The 25,435-nt window shown below is 37.3% G+C and overlaps 1 protein-coding gene across 4 annotated transcripts in view; it reads left to right on the top strand.

Annotated features, from left to right (window-relative positions):
• The window catches only part of SF3B1 (splicing factor 3b subunit 1), a 38,963-nt gene extending 16,283 nt beyond the window's left edge, over window positions 1-22,680 (top strand). For 2 of the 4 annotated variants that reach the window (XM_077830263.1, XM_077830264.1), the window contains 20 exons: window positions 6,684-6,851; window positions 7,069-7,303; window positions 8,505-8,717; window positions 9,015-9,136; window positions 9,961-10,158; window positions 10,260-10,361; window positions 10,885-11,064; window positions 11,711-11,797; window positions 11,977-12,247; window positions 13,506-13,651; window positions 13,752-13,898; window positions 14,061-14,186; window positions 15,156-15,377; window positions 15,865-16,047; window positions 16,151-16,262; window positions 16,352-16,472; window positions 17,439-17,570; window positions 18,825-19,097; window positions 20,177-20,393; window positions 22,044-22,680. In XM_077830263.1, coding sequence (XP_077686389.1) covers window positions 6,684-6,851; window positions 7,069-7,303; window positions 8,505-8,717; window positions 9,015-9,136; window positions 9,961-10,158; window positions 10,260-10,361; window positions 10,885-11,064; window positions 11,711-11,797; window positions 11,977-12,247; window positions 13,506-13,651; window positions 13,752-13,898; window positions 14,061-14,186; window positions 15,156-15,377; window positions 15,865-16,047; window positions 16,151-16,262; window positions 16,352-16,472; window positions 17,439-17,570; window positions 18,825-19,097; window positions 20,177-20,393; window positions 22,044-22,202 — 3,414 coding nt within the window. In that variant the 3' untranslated portion in view covers window positions 22,203-22,680. Of the gene's footprint in view, window positions 1-5,071; window positions 5,142-6,683; window positions 6,852-7,068; window positions 7,304-8,504; window positions 8,718-9,014; window positions 9,137-9,960; window positions 10,159-10,259; window positions 10,362-10,884; window positions 11,065-11,710; window positions 11,798-11,976; window positions 12,248-13,505; window positions 13,652-13,751; window positions 13,899-14,060; window positions 14,187-15,155; window positions 15,378-15,864; window positions 16,048-16,150; window positions 16,263-16,351; window positions 16,473-17,438; window positions 17,571-18,824; window positions 19,098-20,176; window positions 20,394-22,043 lie in introns of those variants that run through there. The other 2 variants (XM_077830265.1, XM_077830266.1) reach the window with 2 other exon arrangements.
• Window positions 22,681-25,435: the final 2,755 nt, after the last annotated feature.

The following is a 25,435-nucleotide window of genomic DNA, read 5'->3' as shown; positions in this document are numbered from 1 at the left end:
TTTGAAATCCAGTCTTCATGGGTAAATGGTTATTACTTGTTTAAATATCATTTGTTTGAAAGCTTATCTACTTGGGTTCAAAATAACAGCTAAGATAACCATGGAGGAGGAAAATCTTTTTGTTGTTGTTTCTTTAATACACACAAAGTAAATTACTTCCTGTTCAGTCAGCTTTGTTGTTTCTCCTGTATAGTCACCTTCCGATGTTGATCTTTCATGCAGCAGAGGCAGGAGAGAGATTTTTAAAAAGTGATTGTAAAACCCCAAAACAATTGCCAGAAGATTCTGATGACAGGGATCATATCTGAATGTGTATTTAGTTCATTTAAAAAAAAATAACTAGAGAATTCAAGTTGATTGGGTTTCTTTAAATTTGGCCTAAAATTTAAATTTGTTTTTAAAAGAAAAATAAAGTCTTTTAAAAGACTTTGAAATGGTTCTCCAAGTTGTATTTTAATAGATTCCAAATAGGTTTTTAAAGAAATTTCTGTGCTGCAGTATTAGAAACGCACATGTTGGGGTGGCTTCTGAGACCTTATCCGTTCAGTAGCCTCCAATACTCCAAACTCGTCTCTGAGGTTTCTTTATTGGCATGCAGTCAAACTACACTTGAGCTGATCAGGCTCAAGCATAGGGGGTGGGTACCAGGCATACCACACCCCCAGATTTAGAGCAAACCTTTTCCTTTAAATACGCTTACACAAGACATTGTGTTTATTACTATATATTGCATCATACATTTTGGGATTAGCTTGGTTACCTTGTAGGCACCAGTCCCTGTAAAGCATGCTCTGTCCATTTTATATTTACTGATTTTTCCTTGGTGGTGGGTTTGTTTCTACTTTCAAAGTACACAGCCATCTGAAAAAGAAAAGAGCCTACTGTGGATCCTCTTTGGAGCCATTGTAGTACTTTAAGTAGTATGTTTTCTTTCATAATTTAACTTGCACTTTTAATACAGCTAAAAATGTTGTAGCAAATAAATTATATATTCTATTAGTGTACATTGAGTATACTAACTTCATATTTATATGAAATGGAACTGTTTTGTGTTTACAGAGTGTTCATGTACCCCTATACAAGTCACTGGTCACTCAGAGCCATCTTAAGGTTCATTGTTCATATGCCCATTCTTGGAGAGGAATTGTCATTTTATTTTATTATTATTTATTTTGCTTCTGCAGTTTTTTAGTGGTTGCTTTACTACTGAAAAAGGAATCAAGGATCTTTTCTCACCATCCTGGTTCTGGCCACCCTTTTAGTCCCTGTTTTTATTTGCTAATTTATATTTAACGTTTATAACCTACTTTAAAAAAAAGAAAAAGTTAAACTTTGTAAAAGCATTGAGACACCCGAAGGGTTAAATAACAAAGTTAAGACTGTCAGGAGACATTGGCTGCTGCTCAGTGTCTGCGACAGCTTTGCGACTTTGAATGCAAGATTTAGCTGGATTTTTAATGGAATCTTTTAAAAGCCCATTCATTTTTAGATATATTTTACATTTTCTTTTTAAATAGGAGTTTTCTTCAGTTCTGTGGTCCCTTACTGTGTTGCAAACAGTTTTGAGAGACCAAATAAACATTTGAAACTTGCTTGCCAGCTGAGCCTTTGGACCTTCTTTCCTAAAATGGTTGTACTCTCCTGAAGTTTTCCTTTTGTAAATTGCATGTTATGCGCAGATGACACATTTAAATTGATTACATTTCTGAACTGCAATTTTTATTTTTGAATTTAAGCTTTGAATAAGTTCTTCACAGGGAGAGAACTTTTTTGGCCTGAGCTCTGATAACTGCTGTACCCTAGCAACGTTTTGTTTTTACTAGGGCTGTCAAGTGATTAAAAAAAGTAATCTTGATTAATCATGCGATTAAAAAAATTAATTGCTATTAATCGTGCTGTTAAACAATAATATAATGCCATTTATTTAAATATTTTTGGATGTTTTCTACATTTTCAAATATCGTGATATCAGTTACAACATAGAATACAAAGTGTACAGTGTTCAGTTTATATTTTTGATTACAAATATTTGCACTGTAAAAAACAATAAATAGTATTTTTCATTTCCCCCATTACAGGTACTGTAGTGCAATCTCTTTATCATGAAAGTTGAATTTTCAAATGTAGATTTATGTTAAAAAAAAACCAAACAAACAAACAAAACCTTCCTTCAAAAACAAAATAATGTAAAACTTTAGAGCCTACAAGTCCACTCAGTCCTACTTCTTGTTCAGCCAATCGTTCAGACAAACAAGTTTGGTTTTCATTTGCTGGAGATAATGCTGCCCACTTCTTGTTTACAATGTCATCTGAAAGTGAGAACAGGTATTCACATGGCGCTGTTGTAGCCATTGTCGTAAGATATTTACTTGCCAAATGCCCTAAAGCAGGGGTCCCCAATGCGGTGCCCATGGGCACCATGGCGCCCGTCAGGGCAGTTTTGTGCTCCTGCAGGACACCCCGCCACCGAAATGCCGCCGAGAAGCCTTGCTGTTTCCCGGCCGCATTTCGGCTGCAGCGGGGTGTCCAGCACCTGCCACAGTCTTCTGGGAATAGCAGTATGTTATTCCTACAAAAAAGGTTGGGAACCACTGCCCTAAAGACTCATCTGTCCCTTCATGCTTCAACCACCATTCTAGAGGACATACGTCCATGCTGACGATGGGTTCTGCTCGATAACAGTACAAAGCAGTGTGGACCAATGCATGTTCGTTTTCATCATCTGAGTCAGATGCCACCAACAGAAGATTGATTTTCTTTTTTGGTGGTTCGGGTTCTGTAATTTACGCATTTGAGTGTTGCTCTTTTACAACTTCTGAAAGCACGTTCCATGTCTTGTCCCTCTCAGATTTTGAAAGACACTTCAGATTCTTAAACCTTGGGTGGAGTGCTGTAGCTATCTTTAGAAATCTCACATTGGTACCTTTTTTGTGTTTGTCAAATCTGCAATGAAAATGTTCTTAAAACAAATAATGTGCTGGGTCATCATCCGAGACTGCTATAACATGAAATATGTGTCAGAATGTGGGTAAAACCAAGTAGGAGATGTACAGTTCTCTCCCAAAGTGTTCAGTCACAAATTTAATTAACGCAGTATTTTTTTAATGAACATAATCAGCATGGAAGCATGTCCTCTGGAATGGTGGCAAAAGCATGAAGGGGCGTATGAATGTTTAGTATATCTGGCATGTAAATACTTTCCAAAACTGGCTACGGTAGTGCCATGCGAATGCCTGTTCTCACTTTCAGGTGACGTAAATAAGAAGCAGGCAGTATTATGTCCCGTAAATGTAAACAAACTTGTTTGAGTGATTGGCTGAACAAGAAGTAGGACTGAGTAGATTTGTAGGCTCTAAAGTTTTACGTTATTTTGTTTTTGAGTGCAGTTATGTAAGAAAAAATCTACATTTGTAAGTTGCACTTTCACGATAAAGAGACTCCACTACAGTACTTGTGAGGTGAATTAAAAAATACTATTTCTTTTATCATTTTGAGAGTGCAAATATTCATAATCAAAAGTAATATAAATGAGCACTGTACACTTTGTATTCTGTACTGTAAATGAAATCAATATATTTTAAAAAGTAAAAAAAATCCAAAAATATTTAATAAATTTCACTTGGTATTCTATTGTTTAACAGTGTGATTAAAACTGCAATTAGTTTTTTATCACAATTAATTTTTTTGAGTTAATTGCGTGAGTTAACTGCAATTAATCCACAGCCCTAGTTTTTAGTGCTGTTTTCACTCCCTTATTTTCCTTGTGTGTCAGCTATCTGGGGCTTTAATAAGCTGATTGTTGCGCTTAATTTTTTCTTTCTCTGACAGGCAGTCAGTTTTACTAGATTTTTTTTTAACAATCTGTTGTTTGAGCTAATTAATGCCCCTTGCATTGCTCTTATTTATTTTTCTACACAATAAAACCCAGATCGCATCTCCACTAGCATATTCAGAAGTAATCAAGCCATATCAAAATCCCTATTTCCTTTTTAGTGGTTTTGACTAAATCATCCATAATCCAGTTATTCAAATCAGATTGTCACTCTGCTTGCAGCAGCCAGCACAATTATTTACAGACTCTGTTCGTTGGAAGGGCCCATTTCCTTCAGAATAGCTGTGAAATCTTCTTGGGGGAAAATTGCATATAGTGGTGGTAGTTGTCACCACCTGACCTCCCATTTGCATCATTCATTTGATTACTAAGGGTTTTACTGGGTGTGATTGTACGAGTTATACTGCCATAACTGGGTTTCATTATCAAACCATGCATTCTCTTCTTTAACCCTTCGGCATCCTCTTTAACACTTTCACTGTAACATTTCACAGTCCCAACTGTTTAATTCCCTCTGAACTCTTCAGTGTTCATTTGTGCAAAAGCTCCTTTTAACTCCTCATTCTCTTTGCTTAAATCACTTACTCATCTCCCAAAGGGACACATTTCTCAGACGAATTCTTTTGGTGGCTCTAAACTTATCTTTTGTGGTTTTTTGCTCTTACTTCTTAACTTAGTATACTTTGCCTGCAAAAGCTGTACTCACTAAATACAGTCTTAGACAGACAGCTGCTTTTTACTTTAGATTCATGCAAATAGGTAACTGGCATTGTGTTCTCCTTGACCTGTCAGGAATCTTTTCTATTTAATTTGTTTCCTTCTCCACAACTTTTATTTATTCTTTATGCTTTATACATTCATCCCTGAAGGTGACTTTGTAAAGTTTTAGCCATCAGAAACAATCCTTGAGAAACTGCTGTCTTGAGTTGGGCTTTCTTTGTTTTAGGGGGAAAGAAATAGGTATTTATTTTTTCCATGGTTGCCAGAGTGTCTTATTTTTTTGAAAATTTCAGTGGCATTCGACAGACCTCTGGTATGCTTTGCCAAGCATTCATTTTTTATGTACTTCTTTTTTCCCTGCTCTCCGGAGTTCTTTTCACCTGATCCCGCTGTCCCCTTAATACTTCTCTGGAGAGTCCCTGTGGTCTGCCCTTAGATTTAACCTACTTCTCCAGTGTGGTGTGAAGTTCTTCATATTAAACCCTTAATTCCTTCCAATGCCATTTTCCTTAATGCTAGGTTGCGACCCTCACACTAATGGGTGTATATGTTACCTGCTCCAGACAAACGGATCCGAGTTGCTGCACCAGTAAGTAGTGGTAGCCTCTGAGACCTTATCTGCTCAGGAGTATGTTGGGGTGGCTTCTGAGACATTATCCACTCAGCCTCGGAGACCTTATCCACTTGATTCCCAAGAACTCAGTTTGACTCAGAACTTATCACTGAGTTTTCTTTATTGTATGCAATCAAACTACACTTGAGTTGAACACGCAGAAGCATAGGGCCTGGGTATAGTGCATACCACATATCTGAAATTACAGAGCAAAACTCTTCCTTTGTATATATTTATACATTATATTGCATTTACTGTACATTGCATTACATGTTTTGAGATTGGCTTAGTTACTTTGTAGGAACCAGTTCCTGTACAGCACGCTCTGTCCATGCACTGTTCATGTATGACTTACTTTTACTTCATCTTACGTTCCCAACTTACCTTAGCTATTGTTATCTTGTCCATTGTAAATGTTGTGTGGGTGTATCTTAAGTGGTACAGCCATTCTGTTTCCAGCCTACTGATCCATTTACCTCACTAATCCCGTCTCTCAAGAGATGAAGTCTCACTTACGTCAAACCAGGCCTACAACATTTTGCAGTACTAAGAACTCTGATGTGAAACCGACATTGATTTTTGGTCAAAGATGAGAAAAATGTAAAAAGTGTAAATGTTTAAAAGTTGATATTTAAAACTTTCTTTTTTAATAACCAAAATAATGGTGCAAATTCCGTGTGTATGTACACACACGTGTCCCTTGGCGTCAATGGAATTATGCTGATTTACCCCACTTGAGGATCTGGCCCGTGTTTTTTATGTTGTCATCTTAATATTTGTGTACATACTGATAAGTTAAAATAGAGTTCCATATGAATTATATATCCAACTTGTCTAAAGCAATCTTCTTAACATTTAATTAAGATCAGACATATAGCTAACTCAAATCTAAATTATTAGCTTCAAATATTGCATGCTGTGATATAATTCATTTAAAAATATTTTTAAAATAATACTTTTCTAAGCACTTGGGTAAAGAAGTTGTTCGGTTGAGGCAAACGTGTAGTAAACTTCTTAAATGTACACTGTCTTACTGATCACATATTGAAAAGTATTCTGTAATTAATCACTTTTAAAATAAAATTTGATTTAACTTTCCATTTGTAATACATCTAGAACCTTTTAGAGAGACAGTGGTAAGACACGTTTGGCATAAAATAGTGGTTTTGTAAAAATCTAATACCAATATAGGTGTTTCTCTGAAACCTTTAAAAACAATCCAGTGAAAACTTTTTAAAAAATAAATATTCAACTGCAGAATGCTGAACCCAAACATTGCAGTGTTATGCTAGTGTAGGGGAACTTGAAATTAAAATTGACCCAGAAATTGATTATAAACAGTGTCAAAATTTCATCGTCTAAGCTGAGAAAAATGCAAAATGAAACAGCATGAGAGTAAATTTGACTATTCTGTCTGTTTTAGTAACCTACAATATTACCCTAAAGAAACTTGTTTTGAGAATTATTTTTAACATAAGAGTGCCCTTCTAAGGAATAAATTCTCTATTTTTTTAACAGAGGGAAATTAGGCAACAACTAGCAGAAAAAGCTAAAGCTGGGGAACTTAAAGTCGTCAATGGCACCTCCTCCCAGCCACCTTCAAAACGCAAACGGCGTTGGGATCAAACAGCTGACCAGACTCCTGGTACTACTCCTAAAAAACTATCCAGTTGGGATCAAGCAGAGGTAATTATCCCTTTATTGGTTCACCTCTGTGTTGTAAAAGCTGTCAATGTTTCCAGCAAGTCTTTGGAGTTCTACAGAAGCTCTTGACTTCTATAGATGTCGCACAGACTGCACTTTTATTATACTAAATAGAAATTAAGTACTTACCTTTTACTGTACAAAATAAAATCAAAGGTAGCTGAGGAGTTTTAACAGCTTGTGCTTTTGTCTTGGTTAGACCCCTGGACATACTCCTTCTTTGAGGTGGGATGAAACTCCTGGCCGTGCAAAGGGTAGTGAGACTCCTGGAGCAACCCCAGGCTCAAAAATATGGGATCCTACTCCCAGTCATACACCAGCAGGAGCTGCAACCCCTGGACGGGATACACCTGGTCATGCAACTCCAGGCCATGGAGGTGCAACTTCCAGTGCACGTAAAAATCGATGGGATGAGACCCCCAAAACAGAAAGAGGTATTTCTGAAATTACTAGAATTGATAGAAAGGTCTGGATGGGTAATGGGATAAGAACTTTTAACTTCAGGCTGTCAGTATGAAAGCAGGTCAGGCCAGAAGTAGGGAAAAAAGTTATTGCTCTTTGATATCCAGTGGCTGATGTCTTTTTCAGTTAGGGTGCTAGTAGGCAGAGTTCTGTCACAAAAAATTCACCCCTCATGGTTTTAGTAAAGGAAACTAAGGCGATGCAGTATGCGCACTGCATCAGCATGGCTGTGGTGCCATAGCTATGCCACTGTAACCTTATAGTGTGAATGCAGAAGGGGTTTTGGTGTCACTGTAAGAACTCAGTCTCATAGAGCGACAGCAGCTAGGTTGACAGAAGCATTTTTCTGTCAACTTAGCTGCATTTACATGGGGGAAGCAGGTCAGCATAGCTACAGTGGTATGGATATTTCATACCACTAAGTGCCACAACTGTGTTGACCTGTGTTTAAATGTACACCAGAGCTTAAGAGTCTTTTTAGTAGTGATACTGCACTATCCGCTGCAGCTGAGGCTTTTGAAGCATGCTGACAGGACAGAGAAGCTCACATTATATTGTCTTTTATGGATATATAGAAAATGTTGCTTATACTGTCAATTGGGCATGTTTCATAAGATTTATGCATTTATTACCCCTGTTTGCTTTGACAAATTTTATTCACCTAATAGACTATAAAAAAAATCTTTGTCATATGTTAAATTGTTAAAATATTTTAACAAAGCAAGTATTGGAGTGTTTAATATATAAAATATTCAAGTTCTTTCAAATATGTTGCAATGATATCTAGTACTGATTGCTCAGGTGAAACCAAAGAATATAAAAAAGACAGACTCTTTTCCTCCCTAAGATTAAATTATTGTGTACATTCATTATACTGGTGGTAGCCTTTAATATTAAGGATGAGGGAAGTTTTTGGTTACCTGTTTGGTATCTTTGTTTATCTGATCTACCAGTGGTGGAGCTTGATGTTTCTGTTAGTATGTTGTTATGGGCAAGGAGGTGAAAGAGTGGAATGGAATAGTGTAAGGGAGATCAGATCTTGATATTGTTGTAATGCTTCCCTTTTAGAATGTTTTGTTTGTTTTTCTGACTTTCAGAAACTTTAGGATTTTGCTTGTAAGATCTAACTTGCAGCCATCATAATCTGAAAAAATTGGGCTTTTATTTTTATAGATACACCGGGACATGGCAGTGGATGGGCTGAGACTCCTCGTACAGATCGAGGTGGTGATTCAGTTGGTGAAACCCCAACTCCTGGAGCAAGTAAAAGAAAGTCACGTTGGGATGAAACACCTGCTAGCCAAATGGGTGGTAGTACTCCCGTTTTGACACCTGGCAAAACACCAATTGGTACACCAGCCATGAACATGGCAACCCCTACACCAGGTAAGATTAATCCATTAACTAAGACTTCTGTTTTCTATCACTTCATATTAAAATGTAAAAATAACGTAGATTTACGTAGGCATCCCTATTCTGCTTTTTGACTTTGGAAGCCCAACTTTGTATTCTGAATGTCTGTAGCAATTGAATTCTGGCAGGGAACACAACAATGTAACCTCAAAGTCTGAATTCTGAGGCCAGTTCTGTACTCAAGTGCTGAAAATGTCTTAATTCCAGACAATATTAAAGAAAGTACCCTTGCAGATAAAAATTAAAATACTTTCTTTTCCATAAATGTAGGTCATATAATGAGCATGACTCCTGAACAGCTACAGGCATGGCGCTGGGAAAGAGAAATAGATGAGAGAAACCGGCCACTATCTGATGAAGAACTGGATGCCATGTTCCCAGAGGGATATAAGGTAGTTGATCTGAGTATATCAAAGCAGTCTGTCGCTATATATGCTGTAACATACTGGTAATACATTTTCCACTCAGAATATGGATTTTAACAATAAAATAAATGTTATGATTTGAATGTTTCACACTAAATACAGATGAATTCATGCTAACTTTTGTTAATTTAGTTACTGGTATTTTATAAATATCCATTAGAAGGGGAAAACTTAAGAGTTAAATTAAAAGGAGGGCAATTTTTCTTCTGCTTCACCTTAGGGAGCTCATGCTGATTTCAGAAGGAGTTCCGTATGTGGAATGGCTGCAGAACTAGAGCCCATGGCGTGGTAAAACAGATCAGACAGAGATTGAAAACTGTCAGTAAGACAGTATTAACATGCTACATTTAAAAAAAACCACCCACTTATTTTAATATTCATATCAAACACTTCATAAAGAGACACTTAAAGGCTAAAATTTCATCTCCTCTCATGAGAACTTTACAGTAGTACTTACGATTGTTAGGACTCCTCTTGACATCATTCCTGTACTTTCAAGTCCAACAGCATGTACACAGTTCCAAAGAATTCATAAGATCACAGTTACTTAATTTACAACAATACAAAGGTAGACTCAAAAACATATACTGGAAGACTGTCACAAATCAGTAGAATAAACAGTTAACATGACAGATACATGTATCAGTCATTCCCTGTTCTGAGGCTGTTGTGACTGTCAGGTAATGTTATTTTTAACATTCTGCTTTGCAGTCTGAAAATACTTTTTAGATTTTAGTGTTCAGATGTCTGCCTTATTTCAGTGCATTATTTTTATCTTTATTTCGCTTCAGGTTCTTCCCCCTCCAGCTGGTTATGTGCCTATTCGTACTCCAGCTCGCAAACTTACAGCAACTCCCACACCATTGGGTGGTATGACTGGATTCCACATGCAAACAGAAGATCGGACCATGAAGAGTGTTAATGACCAACCATCTGGAAATCTTCCATTCCTAAAACCAGATGATATTCAATACTTTGATAAACTACTGGTAAATGAGATTTTATTGATACTGATTTAATGTCTCCTTATATGGGGCTGGAGATGGTAGAAAAACTGTGCATTAATTAATATATTTGGAATTATTTATAGGTTGATGTTGATGAATCAACACTTAGTCCAGAAGAACAGAAAGAAAGAAAAATAATGAAATTGCTCTTGAAAATAAAGAATGGTACACCTCCAATGAGAAAAGTAAGATATTCCTCTGATGTGGACATACCACTCTCCTTTTCAAATACCGTAATTTCCTTCCCATTTATTTTAGGATCCAGTTTCAGCTTTTTTCCCTAGAACTGCCCATGGGCTTTCTCCAGGCTGCTTCTAAAGGACTTTTATTTGTCTGTTGTTTTTTCCTTCTTCTCATCTAACTTTTGTTTTCTCTCTGTATTGTTTTTCCCTTATTTATGCCTCTTAATTTTTCCCCCTCTCTAAATTATATATTGGTCACAACTGTATTAAATAATTCAGTAAATATTTCTATTTTATAATAATTACATCTATAAAGCATATTGTAACACATTTATATGAAGGATGTTATATTTTATTGTATCTTAAGATCATTGTTCTAAATGCATTTCTGGCAACAGCATGCATAAATAATTTGAAATCAGTAGAAATGCACTTGATTATGGCTTGATTTTGCTCATTACATAGAAATGTTGTGTTATTTTGGTTTCATTCTGTATGGTTTAATTCAGAGGGGTTTCTTTTTTAGGCTGCTTTGCGCCAGATTACTGATAAAGCTCGTGAATTTGGAGCAGGTCCGCTGTTTAATCAGATTCTACCTCTGCTGATGTCACCAACACTTGAAGATCAAGAACGTCACTTGCTTGTCAAAGTTATTGACAGAATCTTGTACAAACTGGATGATTTGGTCCGACCATATGTACACAAGGTCTGTTTCACTGAAATTTACTTAAATATGTAATATTTGTTTTATGAATGCAGTCTGTACTCTTTACTGAGTGCTTTATAATAGTTACTTTTCTGTGGCTCATATTTACAGATGTTTATGCATCTGTGCATTTGAATCTTCATTTTTAAAAAAAAAATTTACATTATTGGTAGGAGTGCACAGTTAGAGATACTGTCCTTTTTATAAGTACAGAATGTAATACTAAAATGCTTTTATATAGTCATTTACCAGATTTCATTTGCAGAACATCTTTTGTAAGTTGTATGAATAACACATCAAAATATAAAACTTAAAAGCAAGGCAGTCTGGAAGAGTTAATTGTACATGAATGTGCTGGAAATAAAAGATTGTGGTAGCTGATCCGTGCAATATCGCTGGTATTGGCATCCTGTCTTAGAGGAGAAAGGTAGTCTAGAAAATCAATCAATGTTGAATGAGGGGGTAAAGGATTATTAAGGGAGATGGTGATCTTTTGAATTTAATGAGCGTGGGAGCCATGGAATCACCATGTTAACCAGCCTTTTCTTAGGGCCAGAACTACTGAAGTGGACAATAATACTTGAGTTGAGAGAGATTCATTAATATAATTTGAAGTGTTAATTTGTTCATTTGTTACCCTTTTCAGATTCTTGTGGTCATTGAACCACTACTGATTGATGAAGACTACTATGCGAGAGTGGAAGGCAGAGAAATTATATCAAACTTGGCTAAGGTAGTAACACTGCAGCATCCTTCCTTTTTGTACTGAATGTGATAGTGTTATAGCTAAAATGTAACTGTAACTATGTGACCTGGAGTATTCTGCTTTTTAGTATTGAAAATGTAATGGTTATGTGATGAGAAACTTACAAACCCAGCAAAGTATATATGTTTTATTTTTTTGTCTTTCAGGCTGCTGGTTTGGCTACAATGATCTCCACCATGCGACCTGATATTGATAACATGGATGAATATGTCCGAAATACAACAGCTCGAGCCTTTGCTGTTGTCGCCTCTGCTTTAGGCATTCCTTCTCTGTTGCCCTTCTTGAAAGCTGTATGTAAGAGCAAAAAATCCTGGCAAGCTAGGCACACTGGCATCAAGATTGTGCAGCAAATTGCTATTCTTATGGGCTGTGCTATCTTGCCTCATCTCAGAAGTTTGGTTGAAATCATAGAACATGGTATGTTCTGTTTTTTGTTAAATGTTTTCTCTAGTTTGTACATAAGGCTGTTGGTTAAATTAAGGACTCAAATTCTTGAATGTCAGTCCTAGACTTTGTAATCTAATAGAGACTACATCAGAGTATTCGTCTTTCCTTTTTATAGTTTTTTCAAATATTTTGGTCTATAGCCTGGTTTAAATAACTGTAATAAACCTTTATATGTGAGTTGTTATAGCTATAAAGCACAGAAGACAATAACTTGAAAATAACTAGTACTTCTAATTTCTTTTGGACTATTAATCCTTTAGTTCTTATGTAGTATAGTTCTTGCTCTTTGGACCATGTTTTGACTAGTAGATGACAACAATACTGTTTGACTTTGTATAACTGCATATTGTCCTGCGTTCTCCATCTCTCAACAAGTCTTGTATAATTTAAGGTATTCTCTATATTAATGGTTAAATTACGGAGAACGCTTGGGTTTCAATGAGCATCGTGCGAGCCAATTCTAATTGAGGAAGTTTTCTTTATTGATACAATAACATCCCCATGTATCAAGTTCACACTACCGCACTTGGGATGATTTGTATTGTAATTGCTTACTTGTTTTAGTGAAACATCTGCTGGTCAATTTTAATCGCTGTATTATGGAGCTCTTGGGACTTCATTGTTGAGAAGATCTAGAATTCTAGGGAGTGAAATGTTTTAAAATCCACAATAGAGGCACTTCACAGGTTGTAAATAATCCACATACTTTTTCTGAAACGTTTTAAAAAATCAACTTCTGAAGTGTTAGAGCACAGCCTGATGTAGTTGGGTGGTTTTGTTTCAATTCTGTTTTTTTCCAGGTATTACAAAATAACATGAGGTTTTTCATCTGGATTTCCCCTGCCCGTGACTTCTCTACAATGATTCCTTTTTGTTAAATAGCTGCCATGGAAGCAGCACTTGAGTACTTTTCCTGAAGAGGCCTGAATCTGGAGACATTTGAAGCTGAAACTCCTCATTGTTTTTGATTTTTAGACATTTAGAGCAAACAGTTCTCTGTGTAAACAAGACTTTTTTAATTCCAGAATAGATATTGAAGGTTTGTGCCAGGAAATGCTGAGCACAAGATGGAAGGGAAAAGTGGGGGGCATGCTTTTACGCTTTAACAAAAGAAGGATTTTATTTTCTCTTTCCTGTGCTCTGGCACACATTCCCCCATTTTTCCACAGTAATTCAAGCTCTGTGTAATGGTGTAAGAAGCACTTACTGAATATGACTTGTTTTCCAGGTTTGGTGGATGAGCAGCAGAAAGTGCGTACTATCAGTGCTTTGGCTATTGCTGCTTTGGCTGAGGCAGCTACTCCTTATGGTATTGAATCATTTGACTCCGTTCTAAAGCCCTTATGGAAGGGTATACGTCAGCACAGAGGAAAGGTATGTCTCTACAATCTGTTTCTTTGCATCTCTTTATTTTGAATGTAAACTGCTGTATATATTTTAATATCCATAACAAATATATTATGTATTATAATAGGGTCTGGCTGCCTTTTTGAAAGCTATTGGGTATCTTATCCCTCTTATGGATGCTGAGTATGCCAACTACTATACCAGAGAAGTAATGCTAATCCTTATCAGAGAGTTCCAGTCTCCTGATGAAGAAATGAAAAAAATTGTGTTAAAGGTATGTCAAAATCACTTAAACACTGTCAGTGTAATGTTTAAAGTAAACTGGATATTACTTGTGATTTGGATCAATAAAAGAATCTGTCATTTAATAAGCATTCTTCTAAAAAAAAAAAATGGTCTACAGCATTAAAACTGTTGCACTTTTATTCCCTGTTAGGTGGTAAAGCAGTGTTGTGGTACAGATGGCGTTGAAGCAAACTACATTAAAACAGAGATTCTGCCGCCATTTTTCAAACACTTTTGGCAGCACAGAATGGCACTGGACAGAAGAAATTACAGACAGGTATAGTTTAGTTTGGAAAAGATTTTAAACTGCTTTGAATTAAATTTATCAAATGGTATATATAAAGATGTTTGTGGTGGTGAATTTATTTTTGACTTTTTCAATGTATCTTGAGACGGCATTCACTTTGGGCAGAGACACATTGTGAGATGTGGATAGATGGTTAAAAGGATCAGCATTCTTAAATGGTATACAAAACATTTTGCTTCTAGTTTACCTGTTTGAATACCAGTCTCAGTTGGTAGTACAAAAGTAAGTACCATCTGATGGCTCATTTGTGCTATGTAAAATGACTGGTTGGTTTCCGTTTCTAGTGGATAGGTGTCCCCATCACAAAAGTGTTACCACTATTAGCTCAAACACCCAAGTTGACAGTCTCAGAGAAGACTTAAATGCTTCACTTTCCATGCACTCTAGAATTGGTCCTTCCAGTTGAGAGATACTAACATGGCAGTGTGTTTTAAATCATTTTCAGTCCATCCTAACAGGAAACAAACTCTGGAAATTCACACTACCACTGCGAATGACAAAAGTGCTCAAACTCACATTTAAAAAAAATAGTGTTTAATTATCTGGGTAATACATCCACCTCACATTAGTTTAAAAACAAAATGTTTTGTAATTTTTAATTATCTATGCAAGGAAAACTCTCCCACTCCCTGACTTGAAGGCAAAGAACAACCAAGTGGATTAGTCCATTTGCAATAATTTTTCTCAGGATATAGACAGGAATCTGAGATTCTGGAATTTTTTCTGCTTACCCACAACCTTGAAAATGGCTTTCTGCAACTTGGTTGTTGCCTCAGGAGGTTTATTCTGTTCTTGAGAGTAAATTATACCAGCATGATGCCCTTTCATTTCTTGTACCAGGCAAAGGATTTCCCAGATCATCTTAGAGGTTTTAGGAAGTCTTTGTAAACTCTCTCTCTCTCTGATTATTTTGCCCAAAGCTATATTTTCATGTTTCAGCTGGTTGATACAACAGTGGAGCTGGCAAACAAAGTTGGAGCAGCAGAAATTATTTCCAGGATTGTGGATGATCTGAAAGATGAGGCTGAGCAGTACAGAAAAATGGTTATGGAAACAATTGAGAAAATAATGGGGAACCTGGGTGCAGCAGACATTGACCATAAACTAGAAGAACAGCTTATTGACGGTATCCTGTATGCCTTCCAGGAACAGACCACAGAGGTATTGTTAGAAGATGCTCTTAGCAGTTAAAATATTTAATTTAATCTGTTTACACTGTTCTGGAAAAAATAGTATTTACACTTGAAATCCAAACAAGAATTACATGGGTTTTTTAATTGGAACAAAGAGCACTGAAATTTGTAAGGCAGTTTTGGAATATTAAAGTGGCAAATATTATAAAGGTTGTAGGTACGAAAGGAGTTCAATAGTAAATGGACAGTTGATATAAGAGAGACAAGGTGGGTGAGGTTATACCTTTTATTGGAACAACTTCTGTTGGTGAGAGACAAGCTTTTGAGCTTACACAGAGCTGCTCTTTGAAAGTTTGTCTGTCTCACCAACAGAAGTTGGCCCAATAAAAGATACTAGCTCCCCCACCTTGTGTCTCTAATATCCTTGGACCAATGTGGCTACAACAATACTGCATGCAATTAGTGATGTAGTTGATCTTGCTTTTCTAACTCTTTTTTTTGTTGTTGTTGTTCAGGACTCTGTGATGTTGAATGGCTTTGGCACAGTGGTTAATGCTCTTGGCAAACGAGTTAAACCGTACTTGCCCCAGATCTGTGGTACAGTTTTATGGCGTTTGAACAACAAATCAGCCAAAGTTAGGCAGCAGGCTGCTGACCTGATCTCACGTACTGCAGTTGTTATGAAGACTTGTCAAGAGGTATTCATTTCTCCCATTCCTCCTTTCCACAGAAAGTCATTTTTAAATGAAAGAAAAGTGAGAGAATTTTTGTTAACTTTTACATCTTGTTACTTGGTTCTAGGAAAAACTGATGGGACACTTGGGTGTTGTCCTGTATGAGTATCTGGGTGAGGAATACCCTGAAGTATTAGGCAGTATACTTGGAGCACTTAAAGCCATTGTGAATGTTATAGGTATGTGGGGTTTTTGTATCAGAAGCAAGTGGGGGGGGGGGGGGGGTTTAAAAGAATGAGACTTAATAAGGTGTCATTCTGTTGAACAGGTATGCACAAGATGACGCCACCAATCAAGGACCTGCTGCCAAGACTCACACCTATCTTGAAAAACAGACATGAGAAAGTACAGGAGAATTGTATCGACCTAGTTGGTCGTATTGCTGACAGGTGAGTTGTTGTGGTATACTTCTGAAACGCCATGACATGTTAATTGCTTACATAACAGGTCACAACATTTACCCATTTTTAATGTTTGATAATTTAGTTATCAGGTTTGGGATCTGGATTTTATAAATCTTTGGGGCTATTGGAGTTCCTTAAGCTTTATTACAGGGGTGGCCAACCTGAGCCTGAGAAGGAGCCAGAATTTACCAACCTACATTGCCAAAGAGCCACAGTAATAAGTCAGCAGCCCCCCATCAGCCCCCCCCCCCCCACACACACACCCCGCTCCCAGCACCTCCCGCCCATCAGCAGCCCCGCCAATCAGTCCCTCCCCGCATCTCGTGATCAGCTGGTTCATGGCGTGTAGGGGGGCAGGGGAGAGGAGTGAGGGCATGGCAGGCTCGGGAGCAGGAAGGGGTGGAGTGGGGGCAGGGCCTGTGGCAGAACTTGGGGTTGAGCAGTGAGCACCCCCCGGCACACTGGGAAAGTTGGCGCCTGCAGCTCCAGCCCCGGAGTCGGTGCCTAGACGAGGAGCCGCGTATTAACTTCTGAAGAGCACATGTGGCTCCGGAGCCGTAGGTTGGCCACCCCTGCTTTATTACAAAGATTGTTCATATTAACAGGTCTTCATGATTAATAAAATGAAATATGTAGGTACAAAGTATGACTGATCAGGTATACATTTGCAGTCTCATATACTATTTAAATTATATTATTTGCTACTGTTAGTCTTTAATTGGTTTGTCAGTTTACATATACTTGATACAGACCATAGAATGAAGCTTAATTCCCTATGTGGTTGTGTACTCTTGTAACAAAAATTCACATAGCTATCCATTAACTGTTTAAAAAGAGAGAAGGTGAGCCTGTGTTCCTGTGTTAGTAGCATAGGTGTACATCCTGTAATCTGTTTTTTGCTTTAAAAAGGTGTGACTTTACTAAAATACCTGCATTCCCTTTCTTATCCAGGGGAGCAGAATATGTTTCTGCAAGGGAATGGATGAGGATCTGCTTTGAACTGCTGGAGTTGTTAAAAGCTCACAAGAAAGCTATCCGACGAGCCACAGTAAATACTTTTGGTTATATTGCAAAAGCTATTGGGTAAGTATGTTGTCTTGATACTGATCAGCATGTGTAGGCCCTTTCTTAGAACAGTGGTGATTGTGGGTTTTCTTGAAAAAAAAGAACAATGAATTTCTTTTGTTTTTAAAATTTTCAGCCAAATTGTTGTGTACAATAGGTTTTTTTGTACTTCATTTTATTCACTTTGTAGGAGGCAAACTACAATCCGTTACACTTCAGTAACATATGCCGTTTTAATAGACATGGGGTTGGTCTACATTACAACATTAAGTACATCGCTCAGGGCTGTGTAAAATTTCCTGCCCTATGTGATTAATTAGGCAATTTAAGCTCTAGTGTAGACACCGCTAGGTTGATGGTATAATTTTTCCATTAACCTAGCTACCACCTCTCCATCCCCTTGCATCGCTGTATTAAGCGTCTACACTACAGCGCTAAAGCTGTGCCACTGTAGGGTTTCTAGTGTAGATGTACCCTAGCTTCGTAGGGCAGACAAGATCAAAGTACATTTTTATGTTCGTAGAAAGATAAAGTTAAGTTATAGCCATCTTTTTCCAATGCTTGTACTAGAATGGTTCTAATTTTATAGGTTTGTTTATTTTTCTGAGTGAAAAATTGGAGTAAATGGTACATTCAGGTGCTTCCTGGGTCCTTTCATACAATCTTGCTCTTGAGATTGTGGTTCCACAAGTCTCTTCCGTTAGTGTTTTCTGTAATAAAGAACTTCACCAAAGAAATAATTTTTGCTGTTAATTTGTATTACCAATTTATAGTCTTGTCAGAGTGTAGCGTGAAGCTTAATTCTGTATATTAGTCTACATATTCTTAGCAAATGGTCAGACGTCCAAATAAGCAATCTGTTCAAAAACAGATACAAGGTATCTAGAAGCCCTAAAATTGGGACCACATCATACAAGCACTGTATGAATATACACCCTAATCCAGCTAACACTTAGCATGTGTGTAATTTTCTGCAAGAGCATAAATGTTTGCAGGATCAGGGCTCTAGTAACAGAAAATTCTTACTCCAAAGAGTGTACTAGCTAATTTGAGGCAAGATAAACAACTGAGTTCCAAGTGGTGAAGGATGGATGAGGGTCATGAAAAGATCACACAGCTATTGCACAACTTGCTGCCTTCTGCTAGTTCCAAATCAACTGTTTGTCTCTGAGATACAGTCTATTATTGACTGACTGGTTTTTGACAGTAAAAGTAACTTAGTACATATTTACATCTTTTCACTGACAAACTCCTGCATTTTGTCTCTTCCAGACCCCATGATGTGCTGGCTACACTGCTAAATAACCTGAAAGTACAGGAAAGACAGAACAGAGTATGTACTACAGTAGCAATTGCTATTGTAGCTGAAACATGCTCACCTTTCACAGTACTGCCTGCTCTGATGAATGAATACAGAGTTCCAGAACTGAATGTCCAGAATGGTGTATTAAAATCTCTTTCTTTTCTGTTTGAATACATTGGAGAGATGGGAAAAGATTACATTTATGCTGTTACACCACTGCTTGAAGACGCTTTAATGGACAGGTCAGTAATTTATCACTTTAGGATATTTGTTGTCACATTCAAGTTCTTCTTGTTACATTAAACACGCTTTCCTCCCATACCTGGTTCCTCAGTAGCAGAAAAATGTACATGGAGATGATTGCTTCCTCAAAAACATTAATAGAATAACATATATATTTTAGCTTGATGTAATTCAAGCCAACTTTCTCTGTGTTCCAAACAACTATACATTCCTTTTTTAGTAATACCATTGAAGACTAAAAGTTTGCAAAATGAGATAATTACAGAATGACCCAGGATTTACCATATTAGGACAACTTTTAATTAGTTATTTTTCTAGACTACTGAGCAGTGTTAAATGATAGTAATTTCTCCTATGAAACTGTTAGATGATTTTTTATTAGCTGATTTGAAGTGTAATTTCTCTGCCCCATGCTGTTTGCAAGGAAGAATAGAAGAGTATCATCAACTTTTTAGCATTCTTTGTGTCAGAAAAGCATTATTATTAGGGCCCTACCAAATTCAGTCCTTTTTGGTCAAGTTCACGACCACAGGATTTTAAAAACGGTAAATTTCATGATTTCAGATTTAAATGGCTGAAATGTCAAGGTGCTGTAATTATCGGAGTCCTGACCCAAAAAGGAGTTTGTGGGGGGGGGTCCACAAGGTTATTGTAAGGGGGTTGCAGTACTTTTACTTCGGCACTGCTGGTGGTGGCGGTGCTGTCTTCAGAGCTGGGCTCCCGGCCAGCAGCCGCCGCTCTCCAGCTGCCCAGCTCTAAGGCAGCATAGAAGTAAGGGTGGCAATACTGCAACCCCCCTAAAATAAATTTGTCTCACACACACACACACACACCCCCCAAACTCCCTTGGGTCAACACCCCCAATTTTTGAAACACTGGTCTCCCCCATGAAATCTGTATAGTATAGGGTAAACGCACACAAAAGACCAAATGTCATGGGGGTGGCACCATATTTCACGGTCCGTGACGCGTTTTTCATGGCCATGAATTTGGTAGGGCCCTAATTATTATGATTTCCAACAGAAAGTTTTGTTTGCAAGTGAACTTGTTAAATAAACAGGTTATGTTTTCTTTGCAGAGACCTTGTACACAGACAAACAGCCAGTGCTGTGGTGCAGCATATGTCTCTTGGAGTATATGGATTTGGCTGTGAGGATTCTCTGAATCACTTGTTAAATTATGTGTGGCCCAATGTGTTTGAGACATCTCCTCACGTCATTCAGGCAGTTATGGGAGCACTGGAGGGCCTAAGAGTTGCCATTGGACCGTGTAGAATGCTGCAGTATTGTTTACAGGTATGCTTACTTACGTTGGGGCGGCAGGGAAAGTAATTTGTCAAACCTTGATACTCAACAAGGAGGAGACTTCTGGAAAGCAGAAATCCCAAAAGTGTGTTAAGGATGATAATGGACATCAGCTTTGGTGTTTGCAGTGTAATGTTGCCATACGCCACAGAGGTGGGAGAGTAATAGTATATTACTTTGTGATTCAAACTGTATTTGAAATATTGTATTAAGTTCTGCACACTTTGTTTACATATTTCTGGTAACAATATTTAGGGACTTTAGAGAAGTGAAACGAAAGTAATCATGGGGCTGCAGAAAAGCGTGTGGGGAATGAAAGATGAGGCTGATGAAGGGAAAAATGAGTTTAGTTTGACTAACTTGTGAGGGTATAACCATCTGCAGATCCTTGAAGGTAAATACGAAGGGCTGAGAGGAACAGTGGGGGTGTGTAAGAGAAAATAGTGAATGAAATTAAATTGAATTTAGGTTAAATCTCAGGAAACAAACTGATAGCGATTAGTGTTAGCGTGTAGTCTGTTCATCCCTCAAGACAATTAAAACCAGATAGCTCAAAGCACTGGAAAACTATACTGTAAGATAGGAAATATTCTCTCAGCATTGGGTTTGAATGTTGTTTATTAGTGAACATTTATGTTATGGTAGTACCCAAAAGCCCCATTGCTATACTGTCACAGACAATAGATACTCCTTGTCCTGTGGGATTTGCAGTCTAAAAGACAAAACAGATGAAAGGCAGGGGATGAGGATATAACATATAGGGAACTGAATACAGCAAGGAACTGACTCTGCTTCTTTAGTTGCATGTCTGGTGTTTTGTTTTGCTCTTTAAGATGGTAGGGTGAGGAGTTAGTAGGAATAAGGGAGTAGGGAAAAGGAAAGAAAGCGAAAGGGGACATCTCTGCCTAGTCTGTTTTATATTCTTAATTTGTATTTTCCTCACTTAAACTACTAAGCAATAGATTAGTATTTCCCTAGAGCCTTAAAATTCTACCTGTTCTGCAGTGAGGGGGATAATAATAAAAACTTAACTCTTGTATAGCACCTCCATGCGTTCATCTCTGTGCTGTACAAAGGAGAAACTGAGTAGCATTATCCCCACTTCACACATGAGGAAACTGAGGCACAGAGAGGTGATGTGACTTCCTCTGGGACACCGCAAGTTAGCACAGCCAGGAACGGAACTTGGGTCTCCTGCCGATGTCCCGTTCAGTGCTAGCACTTCATCTGTTCTTCAGGGTGAATTCCACTGTATGAGTTTCTGGTTGTTTTGCTCTTTTTAGAAAGGTGAAGAGCCCAAGCAAAACAACCAGAAACTCATACAGTGGAATTCACCCTGAAGAACAGATGAGACTTAAAGGGTGCAGAACTCCTAAATTTGAATATTTCCTTTGTATATGAAGTAATGACAAATCATTGTTTTATCTTCATTAGAAAGTTAAACAAGAATAGCAGTAACAGGAGAGAGTTCACTGTGTTTTCTCAGCTCAGACTTTTAGTTGGCATTTATTTTAATAACTAAACTCGATTTAAAATAATTGCTTAAGTTTTTTGTTTTATTTTTACTATTATGCATAGCCCAAATACCAAGTCTGTAATGTACATGGCTTCTTTATTTTATATTTTGTTTTATTTTCCTAGGGTTTGTTTCACCCTGCCAGGAAAGTCAGAGATGTGTATTGGAAGATTTATAATTCAATCTATATTGGCTCACAGGATGCCCTGATAGCACATTATCCAAGAATCTACAATGATGAAAAGAACACCTACATTCGTTATGAACTTGATTACATCTTATAATCTTATTGTTCAGTCATTTGTGTTTAATGCACAGCTGTTCCACACTTAAACTTGCTTCGAATTTGGTGATGTAAAATTTTAAAACGTTGCAGATCAGTCTAGAGCTGGTCAGAGGAGGAGCTAGAAATCCATTAGCATGATTTTTAAATAATCTGTCCTATTTTTATGTTAAACAGTTAAAGCCAGTAGTGACCAAGAACACAGTGTGATTACACAATGTACTGGAGGGATTTCATTTTGGATTCATCTTTATGAAGATTTAGATTTCATTCCTTGTGTTTAAAGGGGATGTTTATTTGAGAAATAAACATTTGTGTATAAAATACTAATTTGTGTGTGTGTTTTTGGACAGAGAGGCTTGTGAAGCGAATCTCTTTGATAGATTGTTAAGCATTTGTTTATGTAAAAAAGGTGGCGTAAATTTTAACCCTCATTTTGTTATCCCCTAGTTTTGAATAAATAAGAAAAATGTACAAACTGTAGTTGATGTGTGTGTCTTTTATAATGGGATAATGAAACTGTACTATAGCTGGTTGCCATAGTTTTCACATTCTATTTGCATGGAAACCATGGCTTTTAGTTACTGCTTGCTGTCAGATTGCTTCACTCAAAATTTCATGGCTGTGAAGATTAAATGTGCTGTCATTGTAATAAAAAAAATGAAGCTTTTTCTAGATGGTCTAAGTAAAAATGCGTTGTCAGTTGAATGTGAACGTGAATCTGTTTCATAGCCTTTTAATCAGTGTACCTGCCCAGGATGAAAGTGACCAGTATAGTGCTTAGGTCTGATTTAGGCTAATAGGATATTTGTCAGAAAAATAGTATCTGTAGTACCGGACTTGAGGCAGCTGCTGGGAGTGCTGAGCAAATGGACAGGAATTATTGGAATCATTTTGTCCTTACCAGCTGCCGGTATATAGGGGAGGGTAGAAGAAACACCTTCCCTTATTCCTGCTCACCCCCAATTATACATACTCCAGCAATAAAAAATAAGTCAAGGAGGACATATTATAAAATGGAGACATGGAAAACCACACAAAACATGGGATGATGTCCTGACATTGCCATATAAGGTTATCATTGTGATGATGTCATTGCAGCCTAATGAAATAGTAGGATGAAAACAGCAGTGGTGTGAAATCAATGGCATTATTTTGTGAGTGATTTACACTCCATTCTATGATCAGGTTGCATTCTCCCTTCATATTTGAATTCTAATGGTCTAACAGATTTCTTTCTTCTGTTTGTATCAATGCACAACATTCTTTTTCCTGTTTAGCATATAAGCAACTATTGTTTATCCTAACTTTCAAGGACACTTAAATATCTCATCTGAATTATGTCATTTTTTTTTAAAAAGTACTTGTGTGTTAGAAATTTACAACCCTATTTCTGGGGCAGATCATTACTTGTTACCTTTTCTGACAATATTGATTTTTTTGGGGGGGAACTGAAAATATGACCATAATATTTCTACTTGCACTAAACAGCTTGTCACTATGGAATTTATTACATGACAATAGCTGAGAGTTCTTGATGGTGGCTTTATAGTTCAGGAGCTCTTCTCTTCACAGAACTACAAGCAACATTTTTATATAGTGTCACTTGAACTTGTTTCTAGCTTTTTCTTGTTCAGCAATGCTTTGTTTGCATCTCTGTAGGGCTCTCACTTTGATTTCAAAGCATTATACAAATACGATAATGCAATTAGCCTTTCAAGAGCCCTTTTAAGTTGGTCAGTGTAAGTCTCCATTTGACTGGGGAGGAAGGGCGGAACTGAAGCGCAGTGAGGTTAAGAGACTTGCCCAGTCCTGTGTGTTAACTATACCATGTTTTCTAAGATATTAATATGACAAGTAAACCCATGAGATTATTCAGCAGGAAATGGAAACTAGCAGTCAACTGTTAATTGAAATGCTCTTTGAGGGGGAAAAAAACCTTCATATAATCTCTCATCACCCCCAAACACACACACACACACACACGCCCAAAAAAAGGGGAGGGAAAGGAGAAAAGGATCCTACTTGATACAGTAAAAGTATAAAAATTGCATTGTACTATTTTATTTTTATGCTTTATCTCCAGCACCAGTTGACAAAAATATATATTTTAACAGTGAAACTGAAAGGAAATTCTTCATGTCAAATACTGGTAAAACAAGTTTGCTTGTTACGCCTCAATAGTCCACTTGCACTACCTTGATTTCTCCCAACTGTCTCACCACAATATTGCCTTTTCAGAAAAAGTCCAAGTCTTATTTGGTTTGGCATTTTTGGAAGTCAAAAACTGCACTTTAGGAATGTTATTACATGCTTTGATAGTTGCAGCCACACTTGTGTAGTAAAAGCAGGTCATGAGTCCATTGTATCTAGGACAACTTGATGACTCTTCCATCACTGTCCTGCTGGATGAGGACAGAGTTATCATAGAATCGTAGGACTGGAAGGGACCTCAAGAGGTCATGGAGTCCAGTCCCCTGCACTCATGGCAAGACTAAGTATTATCTAGACCATCTGTGACAGGTGTTTATCTAACCTGCTCTTAAGTTCCAGTGATGGAGATTCCACAACCTCCCTCGGCAATGTATTCAAGAACTTAACTACCCTGACAGTTTTTTCTAATGTCCAACCTAAACCGCTTTTGCTGCAACTTAAGCCCGTTGCTTCTTGTCCGTCCTCAGAGGTTGCGAACAATTTTTCTCCCTCCTCCTTGTAACAACCTTCTATGTACTTGAAAACTTATCAGGTTCCCTGTCAGTCTTCTCCAAACTGAAAAAATTACGTTTGTTTAATCTTCCCTCATAGGTCATGTTTTCTATATCTTTAATCATTTTTGTTGCTCTTCTCTGGACTTTCTCCAGTTTGTCCACATCTTTCCTGAAACGGGCACCCAGAACTGGACACAATACTCCAGTTGAAGCCTAATTAGCGCTTAGTAGAGCGGAAGAATTACTTCTTGTGTCTTGCTTATAATACTCTTGCTAATACAGCCCAGAAGAATGTTTGCTGCTTTTTTTTCTTCTTTTCAAGAGTGTTACACTGTTGACTCATATTTAGCTTGCGATCCACTATGTCCTCCAAATCCCTTTTTGCAGTACTCTTTCCTAGGCAGTCATTTCCCATTTTGTATGTATGCAATTGATTGTTCCTTCCTAAGTGGAGTACTTTGCATTTGTCATTGAATTTCATACCATTTCTCCAGTTTGTCCAGATAATTTTGAATTTTAATTAGGG

This window comes from Eretmochelys imbricata, chromosome 11 (assembly GCF_965152235.1).
Source record: "Eretmochelys imbricata isolate rEreImb1 chromosome 11, rEreImb1.hap1, whole genome shotgun sequence".
NCBI lineage: Eukaryota > Metazoa > Chordata > Testudines > Cheloniidae > Eretmochelys > Eretmochelys imbricata.
This window is presented reverse-complemented; position numbering and strand designations above follow the sequence as displayed.